Raw genomic sequence first — 10811 nt, forward strand, 5'->3', positions numbered from 1 at the left:
TAATGCAATTACACTTCCAAAGTCACCGCACTCTCTGGTCGAATATCACACGGTGGAGCGTGGCGTGGTGGCGTGTGACACTAAAAGTGGAGGGGTCCCTGACCGGGCTGTCTCTCATGTCACACCTCTCGCCCACTCTTCTCGGGGGGGGGGGTGTACTGGGGGGGGTTGGGGGCACGGCTCGGAGAGGTGAGAATCTGACCATCCTGCTCAATCCGTGTACGCGAACAAGGCACAGGCCACCAACCGCCACATCTCCCACAATGCTCGGCTTTAAAAAAAATAAAAATACGGAGAGCAGCAAAGAGACTCTCAGCTAGTGCAAGCTATCTCGTGTTAGCGGACAGATCGTCACGGGCGACCTCTTTCTCCGCCCCGTACCCTCCCTAGGACCACGGTATCTAGCGGACAGCGGGTCTTTAAACGCGGGGTGGGGGGCGGGGCTAAATGGGGGGGGGGGCCCAGTCTCAATTGAAATTCCGCTGAAGTCCGCACACACACGCTCTACGCCGCATTTCGTTTTCTGGCATCAATTTTGTGGGCCACGGCGCCGTCTTCTGAACTCCGGGCCACTAAATTAGCCATCAGAAGACTGGGCAGAGCGCGGCAGACGGCCGGGGGTTTGGCCAGAACGGCGCGTCATTGTCCCAGGATCGCTCGAGCGGTCCGTCGCCCAGCCAGGAGCCCCTGACTGCCGGCCAAGAGTCATTCATTTGACTTCAATTGGCTAAGCGCGAGGTTTTTGGGGGGGCATCCCGTCCGCTGGTTGGTCAAGATACGCTCGCGAGCGGCGCGCTTCGCGGCGGCGCCGGAGGGTGATGTCACCAGGCCCTTGCTGCAGAAGATGGACAAAAAATAAATAAATAAATAAATAAATAAATAAAAATGAAAGTCAGACCGGCAACCTGGCGAGCTGCTGCTGCTGCTGCTGGTCTGTTTTATCCAGTTTGCTCAGATGGCCGTTTGGGCCTGGAGCTCCCTCCCGGAGCAAAGCGCCATAAAACCGCCGTCGCCGGGGGAAACGACTCATAAAGAGACGCGGCGTGGAGATGCCGTCTACCCTCCTCGCCGTCTCCAATCAGACCCGGCCTTCAGGAACTTCCCTCTTCTTCTTCTTCTTCTTCTTTTGTTTTTCTTTTTCTTTTTTTATTCCCTCCTAACACGATTGTGTGTGTGTGTTTTTTTTTTTTTTCCATAGCCCGCCATCACATTATTGCCTTATTACTGCTTATTGCCGTTGGGAAAATCACTCACCATTACGTTGAAAAGCATCAATCAAAATTAAAGGGGGGGTGGGTGAGGGTGGGTGGAGGTGTAAGGGGGGGGGGGGGGTGCTTAAACGCTCGATTGAAGTTAATGAGGAAACAGCATATCCCTGAAAGCAGAGACCGGCTGGAGCCATTGTGTCCTCGCCTCCCCTCACCACCTGCTCCTCACCGCGTGCTGATCAATCAGTACAGGTCCCCCAGGACCCCCGGGACTGCGCGGGGTGCGGGCTACATCTGTTTATCATTTATCACTGGGGGGTTATGATCTAGCACATGGAGAGAGGCTGGCTGGGCCTTCATAATTTTTACAGCCCCCCCCCCCTCTCCCCCCCCCCCCCCAACTTTATTCTGTTCAAGGGAGAGCAGGGATGCTGTGTTTTCGCTCACGCAATGCGGAGATGAGAGTTTTTAAACCCGCTTCACAACAGCAGATGACACCCCCGAGATGGCTGTCCGTCCTCTGCTGAAAGGTGATTTATGAACACCATCGTAAAGTTGTCGCAAGTTTCTACGTGAAACGATGTCAAAGTTCTTATTGAGGAAAGTGTTTGAGGGTCTGATTTTTTTGTGTAGCCCCTCGTGACTGGAAAGACTTGCTAGGGTTAAAGCAGCTCGTCTGTATTGCAAATGGACCTGCCAGGTATTCTGTCAGGTGTAGTACACAAGCCAGATTGGCATTCAGTCTGGCAGTGCAGTAACAAGGGCTCCTTTTAGAATTTAACATTCTTTTATAATGTAACCACAAATCTTTCTAAACAAGTCTTTGCTATGAATCTGTTTTTGTTCTACTTCCTCCGTAATATTTTCAGTAATGGCAAATGTCATATTACTGCATGTATCATAAACATGTCTAAATGTATGCAGCAAATATTTACCAAAGAGAACATTTTCTGCATATGTCTTACATAACGGTTATGCTCTTAGGCTGGTTGGGAAAGGGGTCATACCAGGTTTTTAGCAGTCTTTTGTCGGTTATTGAGTACTATTGCTCAATTAAAGTTCTACTATTCTTTTCCATTTTGTAATTTTATCATTCAATATGGTAAATGTTTCTAATTGCAAAGTAACTAAATCTTCTTAACCCCTCACCCCTCCCCTTATTGCACAAACCATTCTTTAAAGGATTAGAGAATATATGAAAAAGCAAGTGTCACTGAGAATGGTAAAACTTGAAACAAGTTTACTGCTACTAATTTACTGAACTTATAACTAACTCGATACAGTAATACAATGCTGCACAAATACAATGTTATAAGTAAAACAGGTGTACCCCAGGCTGCGGCTGTCAACATAACAGCAGGAAGAAAAAAACACAAATTTACCTCTTTTTAAAATTCATGTAATAATAGAAAAACAAAACAGCTGTGGGGCTTCACAGGTTATTCAACATGAGCAATACACGCTGACGTTTGTGACAGATTTCGTGAACAAAGACCCTGACAATTTGAAAACAGTGATTATTATATCAAATATATCACCTTTTTATCAGACAGTTTTCAAATGTTCCTATTTTCAAATGCTGTTTTTCTTGCATTTCAAATTTTTTTAAAATCACAGTTCTCAGATGCTCCAATTTTAAAACGGTGTTTTATTGCAGTCCAACGTTGCCGTGTTGAGTGTTAACACTGTGGGAAATGCAGAACCGCCGGCTCACACTGAGAACAGCTCTGGGAGATATCTGCTAATCGCGCACGAGTGTCTTGATTATGATAAATAAAGACAATATCCGAGACCAATCCGCCCACTCGCAGCAGACTGCTGAGCAGAGAGATGATGTTTCCTGACAAGTGGTCTCCTTCAGTACAGCCTCTCTCTCAGCCGAGACGACTATAATTTGACATTGCCATTATGTCCTGGCCCTCTAGACACAAAGCATATCATTGTGCACCGGGGTTATTCGCTCCGATTACGTATTTATGCACCTTAATGGTCGCCTCGGACGTGTCTGTGGATAGCAGCAACACGGCAAAGAATGAACTGTTACTGCAGAACTTTTTGGTCATTTCTGAATTCACTTTGATTTACATATTATTATTATTATTATTATTATTATTATTATTATTACTGTTATTATTATTATTATTATTGTTGTTGTTGATGTGATTATTATTATTATTTGCATGGAAATGCTATACAGAAAGAATACAGTTTCAGTGGCAAACCAACCCAGACAGCAAGGCCGGATCTGCACTGATTCTGGTCCAAAGTCAGCACTGCCGGGCCAGAACCGGCACCGATCCGGTCCGGAGTCGCTCGCTGTCTGGGAAATGAATGCTAAAGATACACAAGACACGCATTAAATGGTGGGAGTATATGCAGCTGTGTATAGTAAGGAATCCTGTGCGTAGTGCGAATGCGCTCGCGTGCTTCTGATCCGACACAGGCTCAGACTCGCTGGAAGGACGACGCCGGCCTCGGACCTCCCGGGCGAAAACGCTGCGGTGAAAAGGCTCGGTTTTATTCGGTTTGGCGTACACGTCACCCCGGGTTACCGACACCCGGCCTGACGGGCGTTTCCAGGGGCGACCAGACGCTCGCGCGGCGCGAGGGGACCCCGCGGCGGGACGTGTCGGCGGACACCGGCGGCACCCCCGGCAGACGGGCCGTCGACGTTCGCACCTCGCCTCGTTCAGCTCAGCCGTCACTCCGCTGATGCTGATTGGTCCCAGACCCCTGACCCCTTTTTCATTGCTTTTTCGTGGGTCTGTTCAGTTGCACCCTGCTAAAAAAATATCGCTGAGAGCAGCTGGGATTCTAAACGGGGTTAAGCTGTGTTAGGGTTAGGGTTAGGGTTGGGGATAGGGATAGCCACAGCTGGTCTTTGGCTGGTCATAGCTGGTCTTTGGGTGGTCAAGGCAGGTCTGTGGCTGGTCAAAGCTGGTCAAAGCTGGTTAAAGCTGGTTGAGCTGGTAGAGCTAGCTGGTAGCCAAACTGGTGGACTAATTCACTATAGGACGCACGGCTGGTGAAAAGCTGGTGTCTACCCGCTAAATCAGATAGATAAAACACAGCTTAAACCAGCGTGACCAGTTTTGGGTGGTTTAAGCTGGAATTTTCATCTGGGGCAGACTTTGCTGTTGAATGCCTGAGCGAATCAGTGGCCAGCATCTTAATACCTGGGTAGAGAAGTTCACTTAAAGGATGTCTTGTGAAAATGCGCCTTACTTAACGAGTACCATGAAAACAATCAATATGAGGAAGTTGGGGTCAGTGAAAATAAAATAAATAATAAAAAAAATACACGCCAGTGACATCACTTGATTATAGACAGGGCCATTGAAAGGACCTGAGAGAAACTCCTCCAAACACCGGTAAGATAAACAGCTGAACATTTATGTCAATACAGACTGCACTTAGTATGCCTAGGAAGAGCCAAATGAACACTAACTGCCATTTCCATCATTGTAGGAAATGAGCTGCTCAATGCCGTGGGGGATTTCACTGCCTTACACAGATCAATACCCCGGGCTTTCCACCCATCAACAGAACAGCCAAGAACACAGAGGTGCTAAAAGGCTAAAATATACACACCATGCAAGTGTTTCACATATTTATTTATTTATTTTCTTTTCAGCTTGCGATGTCGGGCTTCGGGTTCGGGACTATGCTATTGGGAAATAATTAACAACATCGACGCAAGTGTTTTCTCTATTTTGAGTGTACTTCCACAATTTTCTATTTTTTATTTCAGAATTTTGTTTTTCCCACAAGGATACATTCAACTATGTAGCCTATATTGTATATATTTCTTTCAATCGTGTGGCTGTTTTATCGTTGTTTTTCCTTTTTTCACGTTTTTTAAATCGGATTCTGGGTTTTGGGAGGACGTGTACTTCCACGTTCTGAGCCGACTCCGGCAGCAATTGACCTGACAGTGACGGGCCATTTAGAAGAATCCCTTTAGTCGGGGGAAGAAGCGTGGAAAATGAAGTTGTCTTCTAAATTAGAAGGTGAAAATAGCGGAGGTGAACCTACGCAGGCCTGAAACTTGATGGTTTTGTGATGGGTCAGCAGCTGTCAGGAGCTTTTCTCCCTGCACTTAGGGAGGGATGCTGGGTAATGTGTCACACCCCCAAAACAATCACCTGTCACACTCACACACACACACACACACACATACACCACACACATACACTCATACTCATACTCACACACACACACACGCACATACCACACACACATAAACTCATACTCACACACACACACATACACACACATAGCACAAACATACACCACACACATACACTCATACTCACACACACATGCATGCCACACACACACACACACACCCACACACAATATAATGTAAAGGAGAAAAACTGAAGAAAAATCATGTTATTTTTTGAGTTAGGTTGATTCAATAGTGTAGCAAACTGAGTGCTACCGCTCGTTTGAGAGATGAGAGAGAGACAAGTTCTTTTTCAGGACGCGACTGCGTCTTTTTATTTTCCGGCCGCCACGCGGCTTTCTGTTCGCAATACACAATACACACGGTATATGTTTCAATTCACGGCTGACTGCCCGTCAGCTCTTCTTCCTCCTCCAGTTCTCCTCCTTCTCTCTCTGTCGAGCCGCTTTTAAAACGTCCAGGCTCACTGTCGAGGTAATCAGCACATTGTCAATCAATCAAACAATTAACTATCCGTGCTGATTAATAAACCCCAACAGCCGTGGCGCAGAGTTCCGAGAGCCGCCCCGCCCACTCTCTCTCTGCAGCCAACGCAAAAACCACGCCCACCTTACCACATACCCCCACCGCCCGACTTAGGCCGGGGAGCCATCCGGCCGATGACCGACCCCCCCCCCCACCCCCTTCGGGGCGAGAGAGGAAGTCCGCCACCACCATCTGCGCCCCCGGCCTATGAACCACCTTAAAATTAAAGGGTTGTAGAGCCAGATACCACCGGGTGATTCGCGGGTTGGTATCCTTCATGCGGTGGAGCCATTGGAGGGGAGCGTGGTCCGAACAGAGGGTGAATGGGCGACCCAGCAGGTAGTAGCGCAGGGACCCGACCGCCCACCGGATGGCGAGGCACTCTTTTTCTACCGTGCTGTACCTCGCCTCCCGCTGGGATAGTTTGCGGCTGAGGTACAGCACCGGGCGGTCGACTCCCTCCACCTGCTGGGTCAAAACAGCCCCCAGCCCTCTGTCCGATGCGTCGGTCTGCAGGATAAAAGGAAGAGAGAAATTAGGGGTGAACAAGAGCGGCTCCCCGCAGAGGGCTTCCTTTACCCTCTCAAACGCTCGCTGGCACGGCTCCGTCCACTGGACCGGATCTGAGGCACCTTTGCGAGTTAAATCAGTCAAGGGGCTGGTCAGCTGTGAAAACGCCGGAATAAACCGTCTATAGTAGCCGGCCAACCCCAAGAACCTCCTCACCTCTTTTTTCGTCTTGGGTCGTGGACAGGTCGCAATCGCCGCGGTTTTATCCACCAGAGGTCGCACCTGTCCACTTCCCAAGTGGTACCCCAAATACCGTACCTCCGCTCGGCCAATCGCACACTTCTTTGGGTTAGCCGTGAGCCCCGCCTGCCTCAAGGACTCGAGCACCGCCCCCACATGCCGCATATGCTGTGCCCAGCTGCTACTGTGGATGATAACATCATCCAGATAGGCAGCAGCATACGCAGCATGCGGACGCAGCAGCCGATCCATCAGGCGCTGGAAGGTGGCTGGGGCCCCGAATAACCCAAACGGAAGTGTTCGGAATTGGTACAAACCGTCCGGAGCGGAGAAAGCCGATTTCTCTTTGGACTTTGCAGACAAGGGAATCTGCCAATAGCCCTTAGTCAGATCCAGTGTCGAGAAAAAACGAGCCGTGCCCAGCCGATCCAGGAGTTCGTCGACCCTAGGCATAGGATAGGCATCAAAATGTGACACAGCATTCACTTTCCTATAATCCACACAGAACCGAATAGAGCCATCCGGCTTACTTACCAGCACGATGGGGCTATTCCAGGCACTGTGGGACTCCTCTATTACACCCAACTCCAGCATGGCCTTTATTTCTGCCTGCACCAATTTCTTTTTGTGCTCCGGCAGTCTATAGGGGCGGGAACGTACCGTTACTCCCGGGGGGGTGTCGATATGGTGGTGTATGAGGTTCGTGCGTCCTGGTAGGGGAGAAAACACATCCGCAAACCGTTTTTGCAACATGGCAAGGTCTGCTCTCTGACTTGGCGAGAGGTGGCTATCCGAAAGGGGTGGGGTCTGATTGATTGAATTTACTACCTCCGGCCCCAGCTCGTCCCTCTCCTGATCCACCGTTACCAGAGAAACAGCCACCACCTCTTTCCAGGCTTTTAATAAATTGAGGTGATAAATCTGTTTCGCTCCCTCTCTATCAGCACGCTCCACCTCATAGTCAACCTCCCCAACTCGTCGTGTGACCACGAAGGGCCCTTGCCACTTGGCGAGTAATTTTGTACTGGAGGTTGGAAGTAATACCAGGACTTTATCTCCCGGCGAGAATTGACGTAGTTTCGTCCCTCTATTGTAGTGCCTCTGCTGACGTTCCTGAGCCTCGAGCAAATTCTCCCGTGACAACCGACCCAGTGTATGGAGTTTTGCTCGCAGGTCCATAACGTATTGCAACTCATTTTTGCTGGGGCTTGGACCGTCCTCCCAGCTTTCTTTAACTAGGTCCAATATTCCCCGAGGTTTTCTACCGAATAACAGTTCAAAGGGAGAAAATCCCGTGGAGGCCTGGGGAACCTCCCGCACTGCAAATAATAGAGGGACTAACCACTTATCCCAATTTCGGCTATCGTCGTGAATGAACTTTCGAATCATGGACTTCAGAGTTCTATTAAACCGCTCCACAAGCCCATCTGTTTGGGGATGGTATACACTGGTTCTAATAGAGCGGACGCCCAGTAATCCGTATAGCTCATTTAGTGTACGTGACATAAACGAAGTGCCCTGATCAGTCAGAATCTCTTTCGGGATTCCGACCCGGGAGATAATTTGAAACAGAGCTTGCGCAACACTCTTAGCTGAAATATTGCGCAACGGCACTGCTTCGGGATACCGGGTCGCATAATCCACCAAGACCAACACGAAACGGTATCCCTGGGTGCTCCGTTCAAATGGCCCGATGAGGTCCATAGCAATTCGGTCAAAGGGAACCTCTATTAAGGGTAGTGGGCGCAACGGCGCTTTTGGGGTGGCCGGGGGGTTCACTAATTGACATTCGGGACAGGACGCACACCACCGACGTACGTCCGCCCAAATGCCCGGCCAGTAAAACCGAGCCATTATTCGGTGTAGTGACTTATCATACCCTAAGTGCCCCGCCATGGGGTTGTAATGAGCCGCCTGGAAAACCATTTCCCGGCGGTTTCTGGGTACCAACAACTGGGTCGTTTCTTCACCGGTCTGAGCGTCACGACACACTCGATACAACCTGTCCCTAATAATAGAAAAATAAGGGTGAGAGAGTACTGCATCGGGGCGCACCTGCTGACCATCAATCCGCATCACTTGGTCATAGGCAAAGCGTAAGGTGTCGTCCCGAGACTGCTCGAGTGGGAAATCCTCCGCGGGTTGGAATACAGGACCCCGGGGAGTCTCAACCGGAGGTTCGCCTGGGTCCCTCCCCGCCCCGGCCGTGTCGGACGGCCCTGCGTCACCACCGTCAACAGCACACACGTCACACTTCCCTATCGGTCGTGATCGCAACCCCAGTACGTTTCTAGAGATCTCCCTAAACCCCGCCCAATCAGTACCCAAGATTAGGGGATGCGCAAGCCGGGAGCTAACCGCAGCCTTCACAATATGCGTTTTTCCCTGGTAACAAATTTCCACGGGTACTACCGGATACTTGTGCACATCTCCATGCACACACCGAATGGAAACCCAGGGTGCCTTTACCAATGCCTCGGTTCGAACCAGGTTTTGCTGGATCAGGGACTGCATAGCCCCTGAATCCAACAGCGCCCGGTGTTCACTCCCTTGCACCCTTACCGGGATGCAGTACGCTCCCTCCTGATCGGGAGCGGAAGTGGGCGGCCCGACCACCCGGACCACCTGCCCCACTTCCATAAGTGGACAATCGCGGCGCAGGTGACCCAGCTGTCCGCACCGCCAACACCCCGGTCCGAGCGTCTGAGGCGCCCTCTGCGAGCCGGAGCCCCCCGCCACTGAGCCTGGACCTGGAGAGGGAATCGGAAAAAAAGGGGGGATTAGTTTGAGGCAAGGGAGGGGGCAGAGCCCGGGGGACAGGGAAGGGGCCAGCACGAGGAGGGGGTCTCCTCCTAGGCGCCGGTTCCGGCCGTGCTTGCTGCTGGGCGCTGGGGTATAGCACTAGGTGGTCTTCCGCCAGGGTAACCGCCCCCTCTAGGTTGGTCGGGCGATGGCAGCGCACCCAATTGGCCGTTCCCTCCGGCAACCCTTCCAGGAACTGTTCCAGTATAACCTGCTCCACCACGCCCCCGGCGGACCGGGTCTCTGGTTGCAGCCAACGCCGGGCCATGTGGGTTAGCCTTTGGGCGTATGCGAAGGGACGGTCCTCCGCCACCAGTTTCGCCGTCCGGAACCGGCGCCGGTAATCCTCCGTGCTGCAGCCCAGTCGGTCCAGGATCGCCCTCTTCACAATCTTGTAATCCGCCCGGGCTCCGGGCGGCAGTCCATGCGCCGCCTGCTGGGCTTCCCCAGTTAAAAGGGGCAGGAGGTGTACAACCCACTCCTCGTGGGGCCACTGACACGCCTCCGCTGCCACCTCAAAACTTTCCACGAAGGCCTGGATGTCATCTTCGGCGGTCATCTTTGGTATGTGGATCCGGAGAGGGGATCGGGACGGCGGGTCCCGGGAGCTGGTTTCCCCGGCGGCAGCCAGCTGTCGCAGCGCCTGGGTCTGGAGGGAGGCTTGTGCACGCAGAGCCTCCATCTGCTCTGCGTGTACGGCCGCCTGCCGCTCCTGCATCTGGGCCATCCCCTCCAGCATCCTCGCCAGCGCTACGAGAGGCTGCGCCGTCTCGCTCCGGTTTGGGTCCATCTCTGACCTTCTCTCTCTCTCTCTTCCTGCCGTCTCCCCGCACGGGCCACCACTGTAGCAAACTGAGTGCTACCGCTCGTTTGAGAGATGAGAGAGAGACAAGTTCTTTTTCAGGACGCGACTGCGTCTTTTTATTTTCCGGCCGCCACGCGGCTTTCTGTTCGCAATACACAATACACACGGTATATGTTTCAATTCACGGCTGACTGCCCGTCAGCTCTTCTTCCTCCTCCAGTTCTCCTCCTTCTCTCTCTGTCGAGCCGCTTTTAAAACGTCCAGGCTCACTGTCGAGGTAATCAGCACATTGTCAATCAATCAAACAATTAACTATCCGTGCTGATTAATAAACCCCAACAGCCGTGGCGCAGAGTTCCGAGAGCCGCCCCGCCCACTCTCTCTCTGCAGCCAACGCAAAAACCACGCCCACCTTACCACAAATAGGTTTTTTGTTTTAAGCATTATTTTCTTTCATTAAATATTGTTGCTTTGTACACACAAAAAAATTACTCAATTTCTCTCTGTTTACTGTAAACGGGACAGGCTAAAG

The 10811-nt window shown here is 51.2% G+C and overlaps 1 protein-coding gene across 2 annotated transcripts; it reads right to left on the bottom strand.

Annotated features, from left to right (window-relative positions):
• Window positions 1-5682: 5682 nt before the first annotated feature.
• LOC118231294 lies at window positions 5683-10530 on the bottom strand. 2 transcript variants are annotated; one of them, XM_035424981.1, is made up of 2 exons: window positions 9235-10530; window positions 5683-5863 (listed from the first exon to the last, which is right to left on the bottom strand). In XM_035424981.1, the coding sequence occupies exons 1-2, from the start codon at window positions 10262-10264 to the stop codon at window positions 5793-5795; spliced, it is 1101 nt and encodes a 366-aa protein (XP_035280872.1). In that variant the 5' UTR covers window positions 10265-10530; the 3' UTR covers window positions 5683-5792. The 2 variants fall into 2 exon arrangements, with proteins under 2 accessions (XP_035280872.1, XP_035280871.1); XM_035424980.1 differs by lacking the exon at window positions 5683-5863 and adding an exon at window positions 6667-8680.
• Window positions 10531-10811: the final 281 nt, after the last annotated feature.

The sequence above is a fragment of the Anguilla anguilla genome, chromosome 7 (genome assembly GCF_013347855.1).
Source record: "Anguilla anguilla isolate fAngAng1 chromosome 7, fAngAng1.pri, whole genome shotgun sequence".
NCBI lineage: Eukaryota > Metazoa > Chordata > Actinopteri > Anguilliformes > Anguillidae > Anguilla > Anguilla anguilla.

Bases quoted from the DNA above. Each gene is read 5' to 3' on its own strand.
- LOC118231294 (XM_035424980.1), bottom strand. From the start codon at position 10,264: ATGGACCCAAACCGGAGCGAGACGGCGCAGCCTCTCGTAGCGCTGGCG. The intron at 8,681-9,234 runs GTAAGGGTGCAA...TTCTATTATTAG, and splicing joins AGGGAGCGTACTGCATCCCG to GGACAGGTTGTATCGAGTGT.